This window comes from Theropithecus gelada, chromosome 3 (assembly GCF_003255815.1).
Source record: "Theropithecus gelada isolate Dixy chromosome 3, Tgel_1.0, whole genome shotgun sequence".
Lineage (NCBI taxonomy): Eukaryota > Metazoa > Chordata > Mammalia > Primates > Cercopithecidae > Theropithecus > Theropithecus gelada.
The window spans coordinates 79996177-80023191 of NC_037670.1; the positions used below are offsets into that span (position 1 = coordinate 79996177).

At 41.1% G+C, this 27015-nt stretch overlaps 1 protein-coding gene across 3 annotated transcripts; it reads left to right on the forward strand.

Moving 5' to 3' along the window:
• The first annotated feature begins 2562 nt into the window (after positions 1-2562).
• On the forward strand, positions 2563-27015 carry KBTBD2 (kelch repeat and BTB domain containing 2). Of its 3 annotated transcripts, none has more exons than XM_025379103.1 (4): positions 2563-2618; positions 14879-15118; positions 19961-20126; positions 24303-27015. In XM_025379103.1, exons 3-4 carry the CDS (start codon positions 19965-19967, stop codon positions 25836-25838), a joined length of 1698 nt encoding a protein of 565 aa, XP_025234888.1. In that variant the 5' UTR covers positions 2563-2618; positions 14879-15118; positions 19961-19964; the 3' UTR covers positions 25839-27015. The 3 variants fall into 3 exon arrangements, with proteins under 3 accessions (XP_025234888.1, XP_025234887.1, XP_025234886.1); XM_025379102.1 differs by lacking the exon at positions 2563-2618 and adding an exon at positions 2837-3153 and having other exon boundaries at positions 14879-15388; XM_025379101.1 differs by lacking the exon at positions 2563-2618 and adding an exon at positions 2837-3153 and having other exon boundaries at positions 14879-15384; positions 24303-27011.

Here is a 27015-nt window from a genome sequence, read left to right on the forward strand (position 1 = left end):
TGGAAAAGGGTTGTATGAAATAATGTTTTGCATACGGATCACAAAAGAGATGCTGTACGTTCCAAAAAAGTTTGTGTAATTGCTGGAAAATACTGATTTATGACTCCCTAAAATGGACACTGGAACTTGCTGTGATCATTCAGAGCTTTCTAAGCTCAGAGACAAGATGTCTAAGGGAGTTAAGATGATGTTTTAGGTGGACCATCAAATTAATGATGCCAAGCACCTACAGTAATTCTATGATGGCAGCTGCAAAAGGAAAGCTGAACGGGAGTCACCCTCCCCTAATTCCAGCAGTCCCTTCTTCCTCATTGTTCCAGTCCCCTCTGAGACTCTGTTTAAGGGGATGGGAACCTTGAGATAAGGGATGGCAAACAAATACAAATATTTGAGTATAAATGTTCAACCTGTTCTTTTCCCAGTTAAGATAACACACCAAAACGATTGGCCTTTTTTGAAACCCTAGAAACATCAATCCATCCTACCAGTTCTCAGGGTTTTAAGTTTTAAAGAAGGATGCTTTAAATATTAACTAACTAGCCAACTGCTATTTCTGTGACTTGTCTGACCCAATATCCATTCCCAGTGTTTTTCTCTTTTGTAATCTTTATAGGTGGCCAAATTAAATTCTAGACAATGAGATGTTTGTGGAAGTCTGCTGAGTTTGGGAGATGTAGTATCCTGAGAAAGCTTTCACTTTCCTGAAGAAAAAAAAAAGACCATGGATGGTGGAAGCCACCCCTTTTCCCCTCTTCCTGCCTTGAACAAAGGTGCGAAGGCTAAAACTGCTGCAGCCGTCTTGCAACCATGAAGTTAACGTCAAGAGAATCACAGAAATGATGGCCCTGTTGTTCTTGAGCTGTTGAACCAACAAAGGTAACGACCTACCTGTAGATTTGAGGTCTTATTTAAGCTATTATAATGGAATCTTTTCGAAAAAAATGTGGGCCCAAATACATTCCTAACTGTACAGCCGTTAAAAGGACATCTTTCAGTCCTTTTTCATCTTCACAATTCATTACTCCTCTTATAGTCACTGATAACACCATCTAATCACCCTAACTAAAAAACTCAGTTATCCTTGATTTCTTATTTCCCCTCATCCTCTAGGTAATCAAGTCTTATTTATCATAGCTGGCTAGTTTTCAAATCTATCTCTGCTTCGCCATTCTCACTGACACTGTTAGTTTGGACTTTCTCTCCAACTCATGTCTGGACTGCATCAACAGCCTCCTAACTAGTATCCCTGCTTCCAGTCTACTATCTACCATGCTTCAGAATTTTTTCTCTAAAATCTTATCAAGATATTCTACTAATTAAAAATCTTAAGTGGCTTTTTTGTTGCCTACAGGATGAGTACAAACTCCTTGCCACAGGTATCATTTGTTATTGTCGTCTGCATGTTTAGACCGCATCTCATACCCAATCTGGCACAAAGTAGGTACTCCAGTGTGTTTTAAAAGACTTTAATCTTTTGTATGGCTTCTTTGATATCATACCACTTAACTATTTAATTACACTAAGTACAGTGGTAGCATGCTGGAAACTCAAAGGTTTGTTGAATGTAGTTTCCAGATTCTACTGTAAAACAATCCTTTATCAGTAGTTCCTGATAACACGCATCTTGGTGTGCATTCAGTTGATCTAGCCTAGTTTACAGGAAGAGGCTCCCTTCAGTAATGTACTGTATGGCCTTTCAGATTATAATTAGTCATCTATATTCTCTAGATTGGGCTTGTGCCAAGACTGTAAGTTAGGAAGGTAGGTGGAGTCTGTGTGGGCATTTCTGACAATTTTTTGATCCACGAATAGCTTCTAGCAAATGAGAGAGCAAATTTACAGCCTGCCTGCCAGCAAGCTGTGCCAAGTTAACTAAACCAGCACGGGCCACAGCCATTAGCTGCTGCTACAAACGCTTCGCTTTGTGAAGCAACGCTGAAGGCGCTCTTTTGGAACTCGGGGGGTTGCGGTGCAGCCACCGCATTGCAGCACAAAACGGAAGGCTTCACACGCCGGGGTTGCCGTCCGCACCCAGACGCCTCTCCTTTTTCCCCTAACCTCCCCCAACTGCGGGCCCTTTCGGGTGCTGCTCTGAGTTCTTCCTTAGCCTCGGAAAAAGCCGAAGCAGCGCCGGAGAGAGGAGGGCATGATCTGGAGAAGACGTGCTGCGGGAACAAAGCGACCCGCCCAATGCCTCAACTTTCTCCTGCCCCCGGGCTGGTATTGTTTAGTCCTACCCATTCCCACTCTCCGAGCCAGCCTGCAAAAATCTGTATTTCAGGGGAAATTCCAAGGGGTAAAACATCTCCTTCGGCAAAACAATTGGTGTTTTGCTGTCTATATTTCCTATCAATGAACTTGTCGGACCTCTCCATCCGCCAGTCTAAGCCCGAGGCCTCGGCTGCCGCGGCTCCTCGGAGCGCCCTTCTGCCGCGCACGCGCCCCTCTAGGGTTCTCCCGTGACCTTTCCCGGGAACCCCCTTCAATTACGTTTCCCGTCACCTCGCGCCGCCCCCACCCTTCCTGCTCTTTCCGTTTCCTTTTTCGCGCCTGCGCGGCCCCAATTGTTTTGGCTTTCCGGTGGTATCCGGCAGAGGAAAAGGGCGGGGGCAGCTAGAGTAAGGGAGGGGCGGGGGACACTCGCGAGGACCCGGGAAACTGCAAAACTGCCGCTAGTGCCGACAGGCGCGCGCGCGAGGCGGGAGGGCAGCGTGGCGAAGGCGGGCGCCGCAGGCGGGCCAACGGTCCGCTGCCCGCGCGTTCCCGGGCCGCGGGCGGGGGCGAGAGCGCGCGGCGGGGGCGGGGCGGGAGCGGCGGGCCCGGCGTCTCGCGGCCCCGGGCTGACGAGGCGGCGCGGGCGGGCGCCGCGGCTCCCGGGGGAGGAGTCTGGCGGTGGTCGGGTCCTGAGGAGCGTGCGGCGGCGCCCGCAGAGGACGCTGCTTTCCGCGTTGGACTGACCGAGCGAGGGAGGGTGCGAGGGGAAACCGGAAGGAAGAGGCGGCGGCGCCAGTCTTTCTCGGCCGGAGGCGGAGGCGAGACCCCGGTCGAGGCCGCGGCAGGAGGGCCACGCCCCCGCCGCCGCGCCGGAGGGGCCCAGTGTGGACGCGGCCGCCGGCTGGACCGGATCTCACCCCTCAAGACCGAGGGACGCGGGTGAGCAGGCGACGCCAGCATCGGGCGGGCGGGGAGTCCGCGGCGACCTGTGGAGGGGCCGGGGAGGAGGGCTGTGGCGGGAGGGGGCTCGGCCCTTTGTGGCTCGGCTGGTGGGGGGCGGCGGCCGCGGCATCTTTCAAACCCGAGTCGCTTCCGTCGCGGGCGGGGGAGGGGCGCGGCCGATCGGCGCCGCCCTCCGCATCCCGCGGCGGCCCCAGGGCGGCGGGGCTCGGGGCCGGTCCGCGGGGAAGGGGCGGCCCGATGCGCAGCTCGCTGGGCGTTTCCGGCCCCGGCACCGGGCGCCTCGGCGGCCGCGGGGCTCCCGGGCGGCGCCCTGGCCTCGGCTCGCGCCCGCCCTTACCGAAGTAGAGCTGTTTCTCTTAAAGACTCGCGACGTGTTCGCGACATGGTGGGCCGAAGGGGGACACCCCTTTCTGTGTTTGCCCCCGGTACATCTGAGTACCAAGAGAGGTCTAGACGAACAGAGCTCCTATTGCGGGCTATATCGACTTAAAAAAGAAAGCAGAAACTGCCCTTTGAAACGGAAAATTGTGTACGTGTTTACTTTGTGAAATCTTTGACTTCCTTGAATTCGACCACCTCCCTCTCCCTACGAATTGAGATACCGGGGAATAGAAAAATGTCTTAGTTTGATGTGGAGTAGTTATTTTGAGTTAACGTTTTTTTTCCCCCTGGGCTTAGCTATCTAAGAACTCTTTCTTCACCTGCCTCAAAAGGTAGAGGAGTGTCCATTCCACGGGCTACCACGGTGACGCCTACCAGTGAAAACAGAAAAATAATTCAAAATACAAACGAACTTTAAGAAGGGATGTTTGTGTGAACTATTTTCTGTGTCAATTAGCCTCCTGAAGACGTAGGGGACCGGACTGGTCACGTGTTGTTTATACATGAATCTGTACGTCGGGCTCACTGAGCATTCAGGCATTCAGAAACGAAAACCTATCAACGCTGTGCACTGACCAAAAGGATATTTTCTTTTTATCGAGGCAACTAATTAACAGGGATTCCCCCCCTTCCCTCTGAGTTGTACATTTTTGCCGAATTTGAGTAGTATGGATCTTAGATCCCTTGTAATTGTGAATGACTTAGTTTGGTTAACCTTTGATAAGGACTTTTTTTCCCGACTGTTTTTTCTGACCTAAAGTAAATTGAAAAGCCAGTCGGTTGTTTTCCAATCTCGATGATGTGGAATTTTGCTATTCTTTCCATCTGGCTGATAACTAAGCTTACTTCTTCCCTTTGATCTTCTGTTGGCTTAGTGCTTATTGAAGCCCTTTTAGGTTGGGGCCTGGAATCCTCAAGAGGTTGTCTTCTGTCAGTAACTCTGGAGTGCCGTGGCCTTTCTGTTGAGCATGCTCTGTAGTCCACACGTTTCCACATAGTGCTGTTTTCTTTGCACAGTTTTGTAGGAAGACTTCATGAGTGCTATAACTCTACTCCCTTTTTTGCTCCCATAAGAAGCATTATAAAATCTGTTAACTTATGTTATTCACAGCGCATGTAAGGAGATGGGAGGGAATAGAGGTATCAGTACATATGTCCATGCTCCTCCATAGATTTTCTTCTGGTTGGTAGAAATGTCGAGCTTTTCATTCCTAAACATTGAACATTAAATGTGCAAGGTAAATTCCTAGAAACTTGAATGCAGTCTTAAAAGCCAAATGATACATTGGTTTTTCCAAAGATGTTACACACATTTAAAAAAGAGTCCCCCTTCCCTTGCGCTCTTCTCTTTGCCCACTTTCCTAAGGCCAGGAAAAAGGATTGGTTCTGGTGTCGTAAAATATGAGTGAAAATTTTGAAGTTGTTAGCTTAATGTTTTCAGTTTTGTAGAGTTTGAATAGACCAAGTGATACTTAAATAACTCAGTATTAGAAATGACAGGTTGATCTCAAGTAATTTTTTTTTTTTTGAGATGGAATCTCGCTCTGTTGACCAGGCTGGAGTGCAGTGTCATGATCTCGACTCACTGCAACCTCCGCCTCCGGGGTTCAAGCGATTCTCCTGCCACAGCTTCCTGAGTAGCTGGGATTGCAGGTGTGTGCCACCAGGCCCGGCTAATTTTTGTATGTTTAGTACAGACGAGATTTCACTATGTTGGTCAGGCTGGTCTTGAACTCCTGACCTTGTGATCCGCCCACCTCTGCCTCCCAAAGTGCTGGGATTACAGGCGTGAGTCACCGCTTCTGGCCCATCTAAAGTAATTTTTTTTTTTTTTTTCAAAGAGACGGAGTGTCCTCTGTCGCTCAGGCTGCCCTGGCTGGAGTGCGGTGGTGCGATCTTGGCTCACTGCAAGCTCCGCCTCCCGGGTTCACCCCATTCTCCTGCCTTAGCCTCCTGAGTAGTCCACACCCGGCTAATTTTTGTATTTTTAGTAGAGACGGGGTTTCACCGAGTTAGCCAGGATGGTCTTGATCTCCTGACTTCGTGATCCGCCCGCCCGGGCCTCCCAAAGTGCTGAGATTACAGGCGTGAGCCATCACGCTGGCCACCTTTCCCCAGCTTTCTTAAGTCACTGTGCAGAGCTGAGAGGAAAAAGGAAAAGTGATATCCAAAATAAAAGGACATACTATACTCATAATTATTGTATCACAGGTGGCATTGCCTTTATGTTCTTGTTTAATTTTTTAAAAGTGAAATAACTTATTAATCATAATATATACTTGTGACCTGAATTTACTTAGAGTGCTGAGCATAATTAACCTGATGGAGCCATGTCATCTCTCAGTGTGATTGGAAAGAGAACACAGAGGAAGAGACCTAAGCTCTGAATGTGACTAGAGTAAGTGAGGCTATGCTGAAAAAAATTTTTTTTTTTTTTTTTTTTTTGAGACGGAGTCTCGCTCTGTCCACCAGGCTGGAGTGCAGTGGCGCGATCTCGGCTCACTGCGAGTATGCTGAAATTTTTAAAACTTGATAGATTCTTCAAAAGGCCAGGTTTTTGGGGTTTTTTTGGTTTGTTTTTTAATTGATGCCTGTCACAACTCCAAGAAAATTCTGTTTGTATAGCAGTTGACAATCTAAAGACCAAATGGTCTTTTCCAGACATTTCTCAACTGTCATGGTTGTTTTGATAACTTGAAAGCATACTGTTTCTAGCGCCGATCTCTTGTCCTTCCTAAGGAGAAAACTATCTCATTGAAATAAAGAAAGGCTTGTTTTATGACTGGTGCCTTCCTGGACTCTGATTTAGTTTTTTACACTGACATCAGCCTTCTCAAGATTAGTCTTTTTTAAGTGCTAGTTTGTTTCATTATTTGTACCATCAAAATATAATGTGTGAGAAAAGGAAAAAAGAAAAATCTTACTATTTTAGAACACTGAATTCAGATTTCAAATGTCAAATGTTTGCAAAAAAGCCCCAATATTCTCTAAGAACATTGGATTTCTCTTATGTAAAATACCATTTAGACAGAATAAAAAGAGAGTGCTGAGACTTTGAAATTGGAATCTTTTTTTTTTTGAGACAGAGTCTCGCTCTGTCACCCAGGCTGGAGTGCAGTGGCCGGATCTCAGCTCACTGCAAGCTCCGCCTCCCGGGTTTACGCCATTCTCCTGCCTCAGCCTCCCGAGTAGCTGGGACTACAGGCGCCCACCACCTCGCCTGGCTAGTTTTTTGTATTTTTTAGTAGAGAGGGGGTTTCACGGTGTTAGCCAGGATGGTCTCGATCTCCTGACCTCGTGATCCACCCGTCTCGGCCTCCCAAAGTGCTGGGATTACAGGCTTGAGCCACCGCGCCCGGCTGAAATTGGAATCTTTAGACCTGGTGTAGGTGGGGAATCCAGGAGTTGGGAGAGTGCTACAAAAGCTTCACCAGTGGGTGGATTAATACAAATAATTTCGAATGTTTATGTAGTAGTGCTATGTGTCAGGTACTGAACCAAGTATGAAATGTAACCCTAAAACAATTCATTGAGAGTTCTACTTTTAACCCCATTTTATAGATGAGCAAACTGAGGCATAGAGAATAAATAACTTACAAAGGGCCGCAGAACTATTAAGTTGCAGAACTGGAGCTTTAACCCAAGTAGTTTGGGTTTCCACTCAATTTTTTTTTTTTTCAACAGTTGACCTCCATGGAGAATGCCTTGGATCTTTTCCAACAAAAATTTTTAATCTTCTCTGTTAACATTTGTAGCATTGGGAGATGCAGCAATCCCTAAGTAATGTACAGTTTGAATGTGCTTCCTACAGGTGAATTATTTATAGCCGCGCTGCCGTTCCTGGAGGGAGACCTATCCTTCATTCCTACTATATAATTTATTTTATTTTTTAGTTGCCAAATAATAATTGTATGTATTTGTGGGCTACAATGTGATGTTTCAATCTATGTACACATTGAGGAATGATTAAATCAGGCTGTTAACATCTATCACCTCATCTACTTTTTTGTGGTGAGAACATTTAGAATGTTTAGCAGTTTTGAAATATGCGATATATTATTGTTAACTGCGATGATCACCATGCTGTGTAATAGATCACTAAAACTCCTGTCCAGTGGAAACTTTGTACCTACTACTGTACTTACTGTAGCAGGCCTTGCTAGCAGCGTCTTTCCCATCTTCTTATCCTTTCTTCCTTTTTCATCCACAGCTCAGTTAATTGCTGATTGGTCTCTTTATCACGTTCAATAGTTCTTTAATCCTTTATTCGTTCCTCGATCTCTATATTCTGCCTGGTTAACATTGGAAAAGTTTGCTTTGCTTCTATTTGTGTTTCCAGGCTACTCAGTGGGAGGATGCTACAAAGTAGACACCTCTAGGAATGAATACTTGGTTTCAAAGTGAAATTAGACATCTATCCCCCCCCCCCTCAAAAAACCAAAACACTGCCATCAACCTCTGATACTTTAAAGTATTTGGGATTTTTTAAAATTTCAACATTTCATACCTTTATCTTGGTTCCTTATCCTTTAATATTAATAATCAGAATCTGTAAAACAAATTCACTGTCACTGTTATCGCTTTATGAGTATTAAAGTAGTATTTGCTTTGTGTAAATTTTCTTTGCTGATACACTTTCGGTCATATTTTGCTGCTTACAGTGAAGAGTTAAACCTCTTTTTAATACTGTTATTTTATAGGAAAGTTAAGTGAGGAATTCAGACAACCAACTTAAATTTGTTGAATAGAAACACAGTTGTCTCTTGGTTTCAGTGGAATATTAGTTCTTAGATCCCTTTGGGGTATGAAAATCGAAGGACACTCAGGTCTCTGATATAAAATGCCGTAGTATTTTCAATATCCTCCCAATACTTTAAGTCATCTCTAGAAATAATTTACTGTGGGAAGAGTTTCAGATTTTTAAGTAGAATTTTATATGTTACTATCGATTACTGACTGATCTAATCCTGACAATCATTTAGTAACAATGTTTCATGACTTTTATGTGGTGGAATTCACTCAGTAGAACCTTGGAGACTTGGACGTCCTAGAGAAAATGTATTAGAAGCATTTGTTTTCAATCAGTTTATAAATTTTTGACTTCTGTAGGAAGTCCTCGGATTTAAAAATAAATAGGACTTTGTCCCCTAATAATTCGTAGAAGTCAGTAGGTAGAGGCCGGACATGGTGGCTCCTGCCTATAATCCCAGTACTTTGGGAGGCTGAGGCAGGCAGACCGCCTGAGGTGAAGAGTTTGAGACCAGCTTGGCCAATGTGATGAAACCGCATCTCTACTAAAAATATGAAAAATTAGCCGGTCATGGTGGTGCATGCCTGTAATCCCAGCTATTTAGGAGGCTGAGGCAGGAGAATTGCTTGAACCTGTGAGGTGGAGGTGGAGGTGGAGGAACCTAGATCACGCCATTGCACTCCAGCCTGGATGACGGAGCAAGACTCCGTCTCAAAAAAAAAAAAAAAAAAAAATACGTGTAGACAGTGGAGGAGAGGATTTCATCCTGTGTATAACATTTTAACCTTATCTTTGCCATTCTGTGTGATCAAGCAAATCAGTCAAAAACACTGAATTGAGCCCGGGACTTAAGGAATAAGAATATGTACACTTTTTATGTCAAAGTATATTGAACTTTATTAAATAGATTCTGAATTTTATGCATGACTGATTTAATTCCTATGCTGGTTAGCATTTTTTACTATGGAATATATTCTAATGATTAGTGTTAGAATATAGGACTTTCTTATTAATCTGGAAGCACCTGATAACCAGGAATTGTGACATGTAACAGGGATTTCCCAGAGTAATCTAAGTGTTTTTGAATAGCCGTTTCTCATTATGGATTTTTATTTGACATTATCTTGGGGAGAGATGTTGGGTTTTTTTTTTTTTTAACCTTAATTAAAGAGTACTCACATTAGATAAGAACATGTTTCAGAAGTTCCATGGAATTAGCAGGAATTGGGGAAAGCAGTTGTGTGACTAGGTAAAAGATGTTAGAATACTTTGGTTGAGAAGAAAAGTGGAATCTATGCAGATTATATTAATTATATTTAATTCATTATTCAAGAATTTAAAGTTTGTGCTTTTCCTTGTTTTTGTGATCTGAAGAGAAACATGCTTCTTGCAGAAACAACTTGAGGTATGTATTTTAGTCACTGATTAAATATTTCATCAACTAAATATTTCATCAAGAAGCAGTGTAAGGCCAGGTGCTGTGGTTCACGCCTGTAATCCTGGCACTTTGGGAGGCTGAGGCAGGTGGATCGCTTGAACGTAGGAGTTCAAAACCAGCCTGGGCAACATAGTGCGATCCTGTCTCTTAAAAAAAAAAAGTGTGTGTGTGTGTGTGTGTGTATATATATGTGTGTATATATATATATATAGAAATTTTTAAAAATAAAGCAGAGGTTGGTAAATGTGGCCTGTAACCTGTTCTTGTAAATAAAGTTTTATTGAAATAACATTGTTTCCATATTGTCTTTGGCTGCTTTCAGGCTGCAGCAAGAGTTAAATCTTTGGGATAGAGACCTTATGGCTCCCAAAGCCTAAAATATTTTGTCTTTGTTATGAGAAGAGAGAGTAGTGTGCCTTTTGAAGTTTTATTACTATTACTATTTTTTTTTTTATGTTTTTGAGACAGAGTCTTTTGTTGCCCAGGCTGGAGTACAGTGGTGTGATCTCGGCTCACTGCAACCTTCCCTTCCCGGGTTCAAGCGATTCTCCTGCCTCAGCCTCCTAAGTAGCAGGGATTACAGGCACGCACCATCACACCAGGCTAATTTTTGTATTTTTAGTAGAGATGGTGTTTCACCATGTTGGCTAGGATGGTCTCAAACTCCTGACCTCAGGTGATCTGCCCACCTCAGCTTCCCAAAGTGCTGAGATTACAGGCAGGAGCCACTGTGCCCAACCTTTTTTTTTTTTTTTTTTTTTTAAATTTTAGAGGCAGAATCTAGCTATCGCCCAGGCTGGAGTGCAGTGGCATGATCATAGCTCACTGCAGCCTTGAACTCCTGGCCTCAAGGTACCCTCTCGCCTTGGCCTCCCAAAATGCTGGGAGTACAGGCATGAGCCACCACACCTGGCCAAAAGTTTATTTTGTAAAAATCAGGTAATCATTGTGTATATTAATAAAATCCAGAAGGTTTAAATAGGTCTTCAATAAGTTTTTCCTTTCTCCTGTGTGATCCACTGTAGTAGGGCTGAGCACCAGATACCTTTGCTCACTTTACCTGTACTACAATTTTTCTTATGGTGAAGAGTAAAATTTCTTGCACTCATGTCTCTATTAAAAGTTTGGAAGTAAGATATCAAGATAGCTACATTTCAAGAAAAATGTTTCTTACACCCAGCTTGCCTCACTCATTTGCTTGCTTCTTGGATTTTGAGTTTGTCTAGAATAGCTGGTTTTTAAAACACCATGTTTTTGAATGACAGCTGTAGTTTTGGCTGTGATCTGTAGTAAGAGTAAAAGCCCTTGGTGTTTTGGAGCTTTAGTGTTTGGCTTCTCTCAATCCGAGTATGTAAAGTACGATGATTGGCACTTAGTATTCAGTAAACTTTTGTGGAATTAAATTTAAGTAGCCATTCATTCAGCAAAGAAAATTAAGTCAGCAGTTTGCTTGATGCCTGAGAATTAATCTGGGGAAGCTAGCTTCCACAGATAACAGGGTTTGTGACGTTTTGATGCTGATTTTAGATATAGAATGATACATAAAATGTAATTATTGAAAAGAGAAAATGTAAAATATGTCCCATCAGTTGGTAATATGGTACATGCTGAAATGCTTCAGAGGATTTAGGGTATTGGTTTCAAGGTTTGTTTTTAGGAGGGAAGGAGTCTTTTACAGAAAATGTTTGTGTTGTGGGCATTTGAAGATTGTTGGTTGATCATCCTAAACTTTGCACATTTTCACATTTTTATTTTTATTTTTGTGAGACAGAGTCTTGCTGTGTTGCCCAGGCTGGAATGCAGTGGTGTGATCTCAGCTCACTGCAACCTCCTCCTCCCGGGTTCAGGTGATTCTCAGCTTGAAGAAGCCTCAGCCTCCAGAGTAGCTAGTATTACGGGCATGTGCCACTGGCTAATTTTTGTAGTTTTAGTAGAGACAGGATTTTGCTATGTTGGTCAGGCTGGTCTTGAACTCCAGACCTCAGGCCTCAAGTGATCTGCCCTCCTCGGCCTCCCAAAGTGCTGGGATTACAGGCGTGAGTCACAACACCTGGCCAAGCTTTCACATTTTTAGTTAATACCTTTTGAAGTCTATACTCCCAGAGGGGTGAGCTACTTAATTTTATTTATTATTTTTTGTTTTGTTTTGTTTTTGAGACAGAGTCTCGCTCTGTCACTCAAGCTGGAGTGCAGTGGCGCAATCTCAGCTTACTGCAACCTCTGTCTGCCAGGTTCAAGTGATTCCCTGTCCTCAGCTTCCTGGGTAGCTGGAATTACACCACGTGCCACCAGGTCCAGCTAATTTTTTTGTGTTTTTAGTAGAGATGGGGTTTCACCATGTTGACCAGGCTGTTCTCGAACTCCTAACGTCAAGTGATCCACCAACCTCAACCTCTCAAAGTGCTGGGATTCCAGGCATGAGCCACCACTCCAGGCCTTAAATTTATTTTTAATTGCACTTATTTACTTAGTGTCATATCTGAATGACTTTCTTTTTCTGCCTATCTTAAGGTAACTTTTATGTAGACTACCTCTCCAGGAAGAAAACGTATCCTGGATTACAAAAGAAGAGTGGGAAATAGGGGAATCTAATAAGGCTGTGTTAATGAGTATAATGACTTTGTAATTTTTTAGAAGCAGACTTCATTTGTTTTAGTACAGTTTCATGGATACGATAAAAAATCAAATCTAGCAAAACCCAGTCATAAATGAGGCGTCCCCAAAATCACTGCAGAAAATCATCTTATTATATAGTTAATGAAATGACCAGAGTGAGCCTGTATAGGTAGCCTGCAGGAAATTCTGGGGTCTAGTGACATGATTTAAATCTGTCTTGGCCCTGGCCACCAGTTGCTGTTACCTTGTTTAAACATGCATGGGGACAATTTTGAGTCCAGCTACTGGGATTAGGACTTTTACTTTATTAATGCATATATTTTTGTAAAATATATTTCTAGAAGTAGGATTAATATATTAGATTGGTATTAAGCATTTCCAGTGTCAGATACTATATTTTCTATGATACTTGCAATTCTAAAATTCAAAAAACTCTGAAAAATCAAGTTGTTAAAACAAAACAAAAAAAACTTTGCTGGTAAAACCTGACCTGAAGTAACATGAGGCTATATATAGTCTTTATTTTTCACACCATTCATAGTTCCCTCAGCAAAGATAATATGTTTGATTATCCATTGCTACCTGAGACTTCTTGAGAGGGTTTTATAATATAGGGTACATGTGTCACAATACCTGTATAAAATCTGGAAAAGTCTAAATTCTGGAACGTGTCTTGTGTCAAGAGTTTTGAATAAGGAATTGTGGGTATGTATCAGCTTACTCCTCTGTGTAAGAATGCTTGTTTTTCCACACCCTCAACAACACTATGCCTTGTTGCATTATTAATGTGTGGAAATAGCCAGTGATTTTAAGTATTATTTGCCTTAGAGATTATAATAGTAGAACTCAGATTTATAGTGTAACATGCAGTTCTGGAAGAGCAAAGTTATTACCTTAAATGACCCAGAGTCTCACTCTGCCTTTGCACCTGTTTTAGTTACTTTCACAGTTAACTTGGTTGGAAACTTGACTGTATATCAAGTTAGCAGTTACTGTAATAGTATAGTTTGTCAGGAAGTATATATGATATTCTCTTTGACATAATGGATGGTATTTTGTGAGAAAAAATATTAGTGATTCTAATGATGGAGTCATTTCTCATTATGGTAACCAAGGGTTATCTTAAGAGTTGGTGAAAAAAGAGGTGGTAGTTTTTATAGTTAGCATATTAGTAGCATTCTATTTGGGATTTTCCTCTTTTCCTGATTTGTAATTCCTTTGCCATGTGTTGTGAATACTGAGTTCCAAATAAATTTTTATTCAGCTGGAATTTTTTTTTTTTTTTGATGAATGGTATGCAGTATGACTAAAGCTTAATTTGAAATACCATATTTATCTTTATCATATCTAATTTATTTATTTCTTTTTTTTTTTTTTTTGAGACGGAGTCTTACTGTGTCGCCCCAGTTGGAGTGCAGTGGTGCGATCTTGGCACACTGCAATCTCCACCTCCCGGATTCAAGCAATTCGCCTGCCTCAACCTCCCGAGTAGCTGGGATTACAGGCATGCACTACCACAGCCAGCTAATTTTTGTATTTTTAATAGAGATGGAATTTCACCATGTTGGTCAGGATGGTCTCGAACTCCTGACCTTGTGATCCTCCTACCTCAGTCTACCAAAGTGCTGGGATTACAGGCGTGAGCCACCGTGCCCGGCCAGTCATATCTAGTTTCTTATGTGTACTTGGGTTTATGGGCGTTTTATAATAGATTTAATATTTTCATAAGAATCATGAAAAACTTGGCCGCCTTTAAATATCTTAGCAACTTTTGTGCATTCTTCCAGATAAATCCCTTGAATATCTGGATTTAGATTGGATTTGAATTAAACTTACATATTAATTTGGAGAACATTCATATTTGTGTAATATGGAGTATTCTGGGTAGAAACATATATCCATTACATTTTATGTTTTTTTTTTAAAGTAAAATTATATGCTCTTATTCGTAAAGATTCCTAGGAAAGAACCACTCTTCAAAGAGACTGATTGCATATACTTCTCTTACTGAATTGAATGGCAAATTTGAGAATAAACAGTTTGAATCTATTTACCGTATAGTTTAAATTAAATATGAAGACTTTGTGAACGTATTTAAAATATATTCGGAGAATGAGAAATCTCTATGTAAGAGAGCAGAGTTTTTTAAAAAATATTTTTTCTTATATATTATGATCATTTGTTGCTACCAACTAAGAGATCTGGCTTTGGTAATTTATCTATTTTGAAAGAGCTTTAAAAATGTGTACTTATTCATGTATTCGTTATTTTCTGTGACAGTTATATTTTGTATAGAAGGCAAAAGTTAACTTGAAATTACAACTGGTAATTTTCTTCTGTTTTTTAATTTTAAATATAGACTAAGGATCTTCATTTTTGTCATGTTTCGCTTTTATGGTAACATCTAAAGTTGAACTTCAAATAAACATGATTTCTATTTAAGGCTGCCATTTTAAACATTATATTCTAAAACTGTACTGGCCTAGATACTACAACTTAACTTTCTTTCTTTTTAGTGACTCCACAGGATCCACTGAACATAGGATGTTGCCACAAAATCTACCTCGTGTATTTTTCTCTTTCACTCATGAGCTGCGCAATTGCAGATTTGAGCACAATGTCTGCAGACTGTGTTGAAAAACTCTGAAGAACCTAATTAATACAGGATGACCTAGGAGTGATTCTAAGTCTGTAACAAGATATTACTCATTAGTGAATGTGTCAGTCTTGGTACTGAATGCTGCAGATAACAGCAAGTGGTTTCTCCTTTATTTCTCAAGTATTCACTTGACCTTCCATTAGTAAGACGGACTTTTTAAATCTGTTCCTGGAGATATTAATGGAATACAGTCATGTCCACTCAAGACGAGAAGCAGATCAATACTGAATATGCTGTGTCCTTGTTGGAACAGTTGAAACTGTTTTATGAACAGCAGTTGTTTACTGACATAGTGTTAATTGTTGAGGGCACTGAATTCCCTTGTCATAAGATGGTTCTTGCAACATGTAGCTCTTATTTCAGGTAAGTACTTTTAATGTTTTAAATGGAAATTCTTTGAAATGTTATTTAATTTTTTAAGAAGCCACATCTCAATTTTTGTTTTTAAGTTTTGCTTAAGTTTTCTGTTCAGATGATGTAGTACTTGGCAAATCTCATTCTTGCATGTGTAAGGGACACATGAAAGAAGTTTTATAAAGGTTTGAATACAAGAAATGTGTTGCAATTAACTAAGGTAAAGTTTTAACATTGGGAAGGCAGAAAAGTTTAGAATATTCTTTTTCCATTAAAAGAGAAAGAAAAATGGGATAATTTATACTTTGAGGTTTTAAAATGCTACCTTTAGAAAACAGTGATCCCTGTTTTTAAACTGACAAGTTATCATAGGCTCAAATAGTAATTTTTAGAGAGTAAAAATTGGTGCTGTTAGATATGTTAAGACTTTTCTTTTTTTTTTTTTTTGAGACGGAGTCTTGCTCTGTCGCCCAGGCTGGAGTGCAGTGGCCGGATCTCAGCTCACTGCAAGCTCTGCCTCCCGGGTTTACGCCATTCTCCTGCCTCAGCCTCCTGAGTAGCTGGGACTACAGGCGCCCGCCACCTCGCCCGGCTAGTTTTTTTTTTGTACTTTTTAGTAGGGACGGGGTTTCACTGTGTTCGACAGGATGGTCTCGATCTCCTGACCTTGTGATCCACCCGTCTCGGCCTCCCAAAGTGCTGGGATTACAGGCGTGAGCCACCGTGCCCGGCCTCGTTAAGACTTTTCTTTACGAAATGTATTTTTTCTCACTCTTTGCTATTACCATTAAATTGTCATATTTCTTTATACTAACTAGACTCTTTGCCAGATTTAAATATTTAATAACTAGTAACATTGTTGGTATTCTCTGTGCCTCTGAATGTAGAAGTGAATTTAGTTACTCTTTGCTAATACAGATACATAAAGCTTAACTTTACATTTTTATGATCTTCTGCATCTTTGTTGTACGTTTCCTGAGCAGAATAGAAGCCAAAGCATAGAAATTGCTTAATTTGTTCTTTGCTTTTAGGTAATTTTGACTTAATATTTGAAAGGGACAGAAAGAATAAAGGTGAATTAAATGTGGACCAGTATATTTCTACTACAAATATTAACAGCCATAAGCAGCAATCATTAGTGAGTTTGGTCCTGCTGTTCTTTTTTTTTTTTTTTGAGACGATCTTGCTCTGTCGTCCAGGCTGGAGTGCAGTGCAGTGGCTCGATCTCAGCTCACTGCAACCTCTGCCTCTTGGGTTCAAGTGATTCTCCTGCCTTAGCCTCCCAAGTAGCTGGGATTACAGGCGCGCACCACCACATCCGACTAATTTTTGTAATTTTAGTAGAGATGGGGTTTCACCATGTTTGTCAGGCTGGTCTCAAACCTCCTGACCTCGTGATCTGCCCGCCTTGGCCTCCCAAAGTGCTGGGATTACAGGCGTGAGCTACTCCGCACCGCCTGTTCTACTGTTTTTTAATGGCAGCTGTAGACAGGACAGATTTCATTTGAACTTTGACGGCTGACTTACTTTATATGAAGATATAGAAACTTCACATTCCCTAACACATCCCATGACGATTTCAAAAGCTAAGGCTCAATACCAGTTGTTGCCTTTGCTGTGCCTACAATCTTTTTTTTTTTTTTTTTTTTTTTAAAGACAGAGTCTGTCACCCAGGCTGGAGTGCAGTGGTGCTATCTCGACTCACTGCAACCTCTGCCTCCCAGGTTCAAGCGATTCTTGTGCCTCAGCCTCCCAAGTAGCTGGGATTACGAGCACACACCACCATGCCTAGCTAATTTTTTGGTGTGTTTTCAGTAGAGACGGGGTTTCACTGTGTTGGCCATGCTGGTCTCAAACTCCTGACCCCAAGTGATCCACCCGCCTCGGTCTCCCAAAGTGCTGGGATTACAGGTGTGAGCTACTGTACCTGGCCAAGTCTGGGAAATGTCTTAACCAACCAGTCCCCCACAGATACCAAGGGATAACTGTATATTATCCCTAAAACAAATCAGATATTTATTAAATAAATAAAATAGTTCAATATGTGTTTGGGATTAAAGCCACCCATCATTAAAATCTTGTGCCTGGGACAGTTTCATATCCACAGGATATTTCCCAAGTGTTCTTCAACTAGATTTCGCTCCCAGAATTGTAGATTTCAAGATCTTTACATGTAATGTTCCTACACATCTTTAATGTTAGAGATTTTGCCTTCTGAACCAAATACATTCTTCCTTTGTAGTTTGAGTTACCAGTTCTGTCTGTCCCACCAAGAATTAGTAGGTACCCCTGAATAATAGTTTTAATATTTTTTGGTAACATGTATAGTTCATTATAGACCCAAAATGAGAGAATTGCTTGAGAATTACTCAGCACTTCTTCTGTTGTGGTACTTCAGCCTGTTTCAGTATTATGAAATTACGTATTTGCTGTTTCTGGTTGGGCGTGGTGGCTCACACCTGTAATCCCATCGCTTTGGGAGGCCGAGGTGGGTGGATCACGAGGTCAGGAGATTGAAACCATTCTGACTAACATGGTGAAACCCCGTCTCTACTAAAAATACAAAAAATTAGCCGGGCGTGGTGGCAGGCGCCTGTAATCCCAGCTACTTGGGATGCTGAGGTGGGAGAATCGCTTGAACGTGGGAGTTGGGTGTTGCAGTAAACCGAGATACCACCACTGCACTCCAGCCTGGGCGACAGGCTGAGACTCCGTCTTAAAAAAAGAAAAGGAAAAAGAAAATCACCAGATCCTGTTGGCTCTTTATAGTGGGTTTTGTTTGTTTGTTTCTTTTTGAGACAGAGTTTCACTTTGGTCGCCCAGGCTGGAGTGCAGTGGGTCCATCTTGGCTCACTGCAACCTCTGCCTCCCGGGTTCAAGTGATTCTCCTGCCTCAGCCTCCTGAGTAGCTGGGATTACAGGCATCTGCCACCACATGCAGCTAATTTTTGTATTTTTAAGTGGAGATGGGGTTTTACCATGTTGGCCAGGCTGGTCTCAAACTCCTGGCCTCAGATGATCCGCCCACCTTGGCCTCCCAAAATGCTGGGATTACAAGTGTGAGCCACCAAGCACCGGCTATAGTGGTTTTTGTATTCATTTCTGCCAGTGTAACTCAGTTTCTTAGCTCTTAGGTATATTATTGTCATAGCCTCATGGCCAGTTTTCCTGTCTCTAGCCTTTAGCTCTGAATAGCCTGTCAGCTTAGAGTATTCATCCTACATTTATCACTTACATTTTGTCGTGCTAAATTCAGACTTGAAACCCTTTGGTTTTCCCCACTATCTACAAGGAAAAGCTCAGACTCTCTTGTCTCATTTAAAGGCCCTCTGATCTGACTGCCCTCCATTTTTCCAATTCATTTTCTGGTTTCCTGCATAAGCCCTTATGTTCAAGCTATGCCCCTTGAACAATTGCTTCTTATGTTCTACCCCGTTTTATCCATTTTGAATGGCTTCTTCATCTCTGTCCTTGAGGGGCCAAATTAGTGACAGTTGTGACACTCACTGTTGACCGCTACATGCAGAGGCTTTTCTCCCCTGTTTTCATCTCTTACCTATATATGGGCATTCTACTTTGTATTCTCTATCATGCCAGTTGCCTTTCCATCATGATTTCCTCTATATAATAGATTTTTAGGAAAGTGTCCTGCATATTTTTAGATAATGGTTTGAGTAAATGAATTTTTAACAGCTTTATTGAGATGTAATTTGCATACCACAAAATCTACCCATTTTAAGTGTATAATTAAATGAATTTTAGTATATTTACAGAGTTATATAACCATTTCCACAATCTAAATTTAGAGCATTTTCATCACTTTGTGTCTATTTATAGTCACAAACCCCATTCTTACAGTTCTAAGGAACTAGTAATCTACCTTCTGTCTCTCTGTATTTTCTTTTTTTGGACGTTTTATATAAATGGACTCATACACTATATGGTTTTTCTATGTGGCTTCTTTCACTGAGCATAGTGTTTTCAGGTTCATTTATGTTAAAGTATATATTAATACTTAGTTTCCTTTTATTGCTGAATATTATTTCATGGTATGAATATAAGGAGTAAATAGAATTTTGAGATTTTCACTCAAAATGGCATGATGGAATAGTCTGGTATATCTTTGGGACTGGATTTTATTCGTATCTGTCTCCCTAAAAATTTCATTGGCTAGGCACAGTGGCTCATGCCTGTAATCCGAGCACTTTGGGAAGCTGAGGTGGGAAGATTGCTTGAGCTCAGGAGTTGGAGACCAGCCTGGGCAACATAGGGAGGCCTCGTCTCTACTAAAAATAAAAAAAAAAAATAGCTGGGAGTGGTGATGCATGCCTGTAGTCCCAGCTACTTGGGAGACTGAGGAGAATCGCTTGAGCCCAGAAGGTCGAGGCTGTGGTGAGCCATGATCGCACCACTGCACTCCAGCCTGGGGGACAGAGCAAGACTCTGTCTCAAAAAACAAAAAAAAAGGTTCACTTATAAGTAAATATCCTAAATGAACACCTCTTGTTGTCTAATTGTTCTTTTCAGCTCTACATTTGTTTTACACAAAACCCTTACAACTTTATTTTCTCCATCTCCCCTGTAGGGCCATGTTTATGAGTGGACTAAGTGAAAGCAAACAAACCCATGTACACCTGAGGAATGTGGATGCTGCCACCTTACAGATAATAATAACTTACGCATACACGGGTAACTTGGCAATGAATGACAGTACTGTAGAACAGCTTTATGAAACAGCTTGCTTCCTACAGGTAAGCATATAGATACTTTTTTAGATGGAGTCTCTCTCTGTTGCCCAGGGTGGAGTGCAGTGGCACGATCTCAGCTCACTGTAACCTCCACCTCCCAGGTTCAAGCTATTCTCCTGCCTCAGCCTCCTGAGTGGCTGGGATTACAGGCGCTAATTTTTGTATATTTAGTACGGGATTTCACCATGTTGGTCGGGCTGGTCTTGAACTCCTGACCTGGTGATCCACCCACCTCGGCCTTCCAAAGTGCTGAGATTACAGGTGTGAGCCACTGTGCTCAGCCTACAGGTAAGCATTTTTTTCCTCAGTTACATACATGAGTTGTGGCTTATTGGTTTATTATGTGGTTTATTTTGTGAGGAAACATTGTTAAACCTTATTTATTTATGTTTTCGAGACGGGGTCTCGTTTGGTCACCCAGGCTGGAGTGCGCTGGCAGTCATGGTTCACTGAAGCCTTGAACTCATGGGCTCAGGTGATCCTCCTGCTTCAGCCTCCTGAGTAGCTGGGATGACTAAATGTGCGCACCACCATGCCCAGCTAGTATTTTTATTTACTTTATTTATTTATTTATTTTTATTTATTTATTTGAGACGGAGTCTCACTCTGTCGCCCAGGCTGGAGTCTAGTGGCGTGATCTCGGCTCAAATGCAAGCTTCGCTTCTGGGTTCATGCCATTCTCCTGCCTCAGCCTCTCGAGTAGCTGGGAGCACAGGCGCCCATCACCATGCCTGGCTAATTTTTTATTTATTTATTTTTAATTAATTAATTTATTTATTTTTAATTTTTTTAACTAATATTTTTAGTAGAGACGGAGTTTCACCGTGTTAGCCAGAATGGTCTCAATCTCCTGACCTCATAATCCGCCTGCCTTGGCCTCCCAAAGTGCTGGGATTACAGGCATGAGCCTCTGCACCCGGCCAATATTTTTATTTTTTATAGAGACAGGATCTCACTGTGTTGCCCAGGCTGGTCTCAAAAATCCCAGGCTCAAGCAGTCCTCCTGCCTTGACCTCTCAAAGCCCTGGGATTACAGACCTGAACCACCATGCCTGGGCTAGTAATGTCTTTTATGTATGTAACTTCTTTATTACATATTTTAGAAGGTAAAAGGTTTTTTTTTTTAATGTGTAAGCAAAAAGCGATAGGATTTGATTACCCAGTAAACTAAGTAGTTTTGTGATGGGAATGTAAATCTGTTAATAAAAGAGATAGGTGAAAATTTTATACTGGTTTTGTGTGTTTTACTGCCTAACATACCTGAGAATTTTGATTTCATGTTAAAGTAATTTGTTTTTGAGACAGAGTTTCACTCTTGTCCAGGCTGGAGTGCAATGGCACAATCTTTGGTTCACTACAACCTCTGTCTCCTGGGTTCAAGTGATTCTCCTGCCTCAGCCTCCCGAGTAGCTGGGATTACACCATTCCCGGCTAATTTTTGTATTTTTAGTAGAGTCGGGGTTTCGCCATGTTGGCCAGGCTGGTCTGGAACTCCTGTCCTCAAATGATCCACCCGCCTTGGCCTCCCAAAGTGCTGGGATTGCAGGCATGAGCCACCACGACCCCCAGCCAAATTAAAGTAATTTTTAACAGTGTTTATTAAATTTAAGTGTTTCGATTTTTTTTTTCTTTTTTTTTTTTTGCTTAGAGCTTAGATGTACTAATTTTTCATGATACTATTTTTCACAGAAAACTTGGAAATTATGATAAATATTTATAATGGCTATGTGACCATATTGAGCAATTAAGGAGAAGTATTTAAACAAAACAAGTGATGGTTGATATATTTATGGATGACAAACTGTTTTACTCTTTATTTCCCCATCATGTTCCCTTTTTAAATTTTAAGAGGAATATAAGTTTTTTCTTCATTTCATCTCCTGTTTTGGAATACCGTTGTATTTCACAAAGCTTCTTCAAAGGGAGAACCTTTAGACCAAAGGTTAAATTTGGAGAGCACTGTTCATGATATTTGTTAAGTACTTAATAAATATGCACTGAATGAATATACATGACACTGGTTGAATGCCAACACCTGGGTGTAATCCTGGAAACCAGAACTCAGTTCACGCTTTATGTAGTTTCCTTCCTTTTTAGTCTTCCATAGGTTGATTAAAACCTTTATCCAAAATAGTTGATACCAGAAATCCAGTTCAGCCAGTTTCAGATTTCAGATTTTTTCAGATTTTAGGATATTTGCAGCATTATATTTACTAGTTCAGCATCCCTAATCTAAAAATCTAGACTCTGAAATACTCCAGTGAGTATTTCTTTTGAGTGTCATGTCAGTACTCAGGGTATTTCAGATTTTGGAGCATTTTGTATTTTGAATTTTTGAATTAGGGATACTCAACTTTTACTTCTTTTTTGTGTGTGTGACAGGGTCTTGCTCTGTTGTCCAGGCTGCAGCACAGTGGTGAGATCACAGCTCACTGCAGCCTCGATCTCCTGGGCTCAGGTTGTCCCCAGCCTCAGCCTCCTGAGTAGCTGGGTCTATAGACGTGCATCACCACACTTGGCTAATTTTTTAATTTTTTTGTAGAGACAAGGTCGTCTTATGTTGCTCAGGCTAGTCTCAAACTCCTGAGCTCAGGCGGTTCTCTCACCTGGGCCTCCCAAAGTGCTAGGATTACAGGTGTGAGTTACAACACATGATCAATCTTTACTCCTTATTCCCACTAACCTTATTGTTAGTGTCCTACTCTACCCACAACTCTGGGGAAATTGAGGCTGGGGTAGCTTGCTGTTGCGCTAGTAATTCCAAACTTGAAAGGGAGAAATGTTTACTGTAAGCACTGTCTTTATATAGCTTGCGAGTTGTCATTACTTTTTATTTTTAGAGACATGTCTTGTTCTGTTGCCCAGGCTGGAGTGCAGTGGCATGGTCATAGCTCACTGCAATCTCGAATTGCTGGGCTCAATAAATCCTCCTTCCTATAATCCCAAAGTGCTGGGATCATAGGCATACACCAGCACACCCAGCTAATTTTTTATTGGTCCTTCTTTTAAAAGCAGGCATTTCTCAGAATTCTTAAGGCCTTAAGGAATTTTAAGAAAATCTGATCCCAGCATACTTTGTTACTGTAAATATTGACACTGCTCCTTATAGTTTTTTTATGCCATTTTAATGAAAACTGTATACTACATCTGCTTGCTCAAATGCAAAACAGGACTCTGCCTCTTAGACTGTGTTTCCCTGGCAAGCCTGAGATGGGGCATTCTGTGACTACCAATGTGACTTTCACTATCAACCACATGAAGTGATCATGTGTTTCAGTACCAGATGCTGTACTAATACTTTACATATATTCTCATCTGATCCTTGCAGTGTTCATTTGAGGTAGATAACCGTTATTTCCCCCATTTTATATAAGAGAAAATTGAACTTTAGAGATTTGAAGCTTCTTTCCTAATAAGTAGTTTAATTGGCTAATTTAAGTTTTAAATCCAAGCAACCTTTTAAGCTTTAAATCCAAGCAACCTGACTTCTCAGTGTAAACAGTTTCTAGTTAATCACTATGATGCTGCATAAATATAGTAGGTAGCACACCTGATTCAACTGAGATCTACCTTCTTAAGAAAAAACAAATCTAGGAAGCTTACAGTGTCTAAGATGGGTCATTTAAATATAGGTAATTTATAACTGCACATAAGTCTATTTCGTGTTGCTTTGATAACTTACCTCTCTAGATAAGAATGGCAAATAACTACTCCTACTCATTGTGCATGATTTTCTGGTTTTATGTGACTGTCTCGTCCAAGTTGAGGAAACCAGAATCCAGTTACTCAACAACAATTTTCTGTATACTATGATTTGTTTACATTTTTTCGTATAGTTCTCTCAATTATATATGAAGTCTAGGAAAGTATAACTTATGTATGAATTTCCTTGCCTATTCTTTAAGGCTGTTTTGTTTTTTAAGAACCTGTTTATTGTTGTACTACTGGTTCCTAAATAGAACAGTTAAGTAGGCCACTGAGCAGGAAAAATTACTGCAAAATTATATAGTCTTCTGATTTTATTACTACCGGAAGACCTTATCTCTTAGCCCAGATGTGTGTATCTGAAAATAAAAATTACCCTGTGGGCATCTGATTAATATACTTAATGTCTTACATAAAAGTAAAATGTGTCTGTCCTGGCCCTATCAGCCTGTTTTTTTTTCCTTCTCCTTCTAGGTAGAAGATGTATTACAACGTTGTCGAGAATATTTAATTAAAAAAATAAATGCAGAGAATTGTGTACGATTGTTGAGTTTTGCTGATCTCTTCAGTTGTGAGGAATTAAAACAGAGTGCTAAAAGAATGGTGGAGCACAAGTTCACTGCTGTGTATCATCAGGACGCGTTCATGCAGCTGTCACATGACCTACTGATAGACATTCTCAGTAGTGACAATTTAAATGTAGAAAAGGAAGAAACCGTTCGAGAAGCTGCTATGCTGTGGCTAGAGTATAACACAGAATCACGATCCCAGTATTTGTCTTCTGTTCTTAGCCAAATCAGAATTGATGCACTTTCAGAAGTAACACAGAGAGCTTGGTTTCAAGGTCTGCCACCCAATGATAAGTCAGTGGTGGTTCAAGGTCTGTATAAGTCCATGCCCAAGTTTTTCAAACCAAGACTTGGGATGACTAAAGAGGAAATGATGATTTTCATTGAAGCATCTTCAGAAAATCCTTGTAGTCTTTACTCTTCTGTCTGTTACAGCCCCCAAGCAGAAAAAGTTTACAAGCTATGTAGCCCGCCAGCTGATTTGCATAAAGTTGGGACTGTTGTAACACCTGATAATGATATCTACATAGCAGGGGGTCAAGTTCCTCTGAAAAACACAAAAACAAATCACAGTAAAACAAGCAAACTTCAGACTGCCTTCAGAACTGTGAATTGCTTTTATTGGTTTGATGCACAGCAAAATACCTGGTTTCCAAAGACCCCAATGCTTTTTGTCCGCATAAAGCCATCTTTGGTTTGCTGTGAAGGCTATATCTATGCAATTGGAGGAGATAGCGTAGGTGGAGAACTTAATCGGAGGACCGTAGAAAGATATGATACTGAGAAAGATGAGTGGACGATGGTAAGCCCTTTACCTTGTGCTTGGCAATGGAGTGCAGCAGTCGTGGTTCATGACTGCATTTACGTGATGACACTGAACCTCATGTACTGTTATTTTCCAAGGTCTGACTCATGGGTAGAAATGGCCATGAGACAGACTAGTAGGTCCTTTGCTTCAGCTGCAGCTTTTGGTGATAAAATTTTCTATATTGGAGGGTTGCATATTGCTACCAATTCCGGCATAAGACTCCCCTCTGGCACTGTAGATGGGTCTTCAGTAACTGTGGAAATTTATGACGTGAATAAAAATGAGTGGAAAATGGCAGCCAACATCCCTGCTAAGAGGTACTCTGACCCCTGTGTTAGAGCTGTTGTTATCTCAAATTCTCTATGTGTGTTTATGCGAGAAACTCATTTAAATGAGCGAGCTAAATACGTCACCTACCAATATGACCTGGAACTTGACCGGTGGTCTCTGCGGCAGCATATATCTGAACGTGTACTGTGGGACTTGGGGAGAGATTTTCGATGCACTGTGGGGAAACTCTATCCATCCTGCCTTGAAGAGTCTCCATGGAAACCACCAACTTACCTTTTTTCAACGGATGGGACAGAAGAGTTTGAACTGGATGGAGAAATGGTCGCACTACCACCTGTATAGTTGGGAAGTTCAGGGAGTGCACGCCTGAGTTATGTGCTTTGTAATTTTCTTTGCTAAACAAAAGAGGCTATGAAAGAACTAAATACGACTACATAAAAATCTATCTTTGATAAATTTTATTTTTATGCCCTACTTAATATTTGCATCAGTATAATATATATCAGTGAGTCTTACAGAAAGATATGCTTCCATAATATGAAATAGATTATTCAATAATTGAGAAACTTTATGTGTAATCATGAGAGTATAAGAATCTGGATTATCTAACATTGTTAGCCCTGTGTATGTACAGTTCAGAAAGTTCATTTATAAAAGTAGTTTCCTGTTCCTAGTGTGGTATATCACAAATTGTGCTGAGGTTATTTTAGTATGTGTATTTCATTCCCGTGCTTCTGTTCTGAAGTCCTGGAATACAGTTTTCGGTGTAATTAATTCAACTGCACTTAACACTAATGTCCATGTTGGTATAGAAACGTCTAAATCCTATACTCTAGTTGAGGAAGATCTTCCATAATTTTATGGTATTACACAGGGAAAGCTATGACTGCAGGATCAGTCTAACTATACTATTAGGTGCATGTATTCTCTTTTCACTAACTTATACTTGTCTATCTAGAATACAGGTCTTCCAGTCAGCTGGTCATTTACCAGGTGTGGACTTACGTTGCTGGGCTTGCAGTAAGAATTGCCAGCCCCTCATTGTGCGGGTCTGCGTGGAGCTTTAATCAGTAAAAGCCTCCACTTTCTGTATTATGTTAACATTGGCTCATGCATATAACTACCTGCTGCTGATGTAGTTCTCCATCTTCAAGATTTAGAGTGGGTTAACCAGGTCATTACATCTTAATTTAATAACAAGCATTACTGTAGAGTGATTGTGTATAGATCTGTTAGCTGTCAGGGTGTGTTTTTTTTAACCTGTTGTGTGCGTGTGGGGGTTAGGATTAGTAAGGTGAACTGTTCAGGAATTCTCTGCACTAGCTGTGCAGAAGAGCAGATAACTAGCGCTGCTCTGGCATTAATCCCAGGAACCACTAGCAGTAGTGGGGCGCCGCCAATCTAACATGAGCACAGGTGCTTCATGACAAACATTACTAGCATGTTCAACTGCATCATGTTCTGGCACTGTATTTTGAATGACATTAATTTATTAAATAAATTGTATATATTCAATATC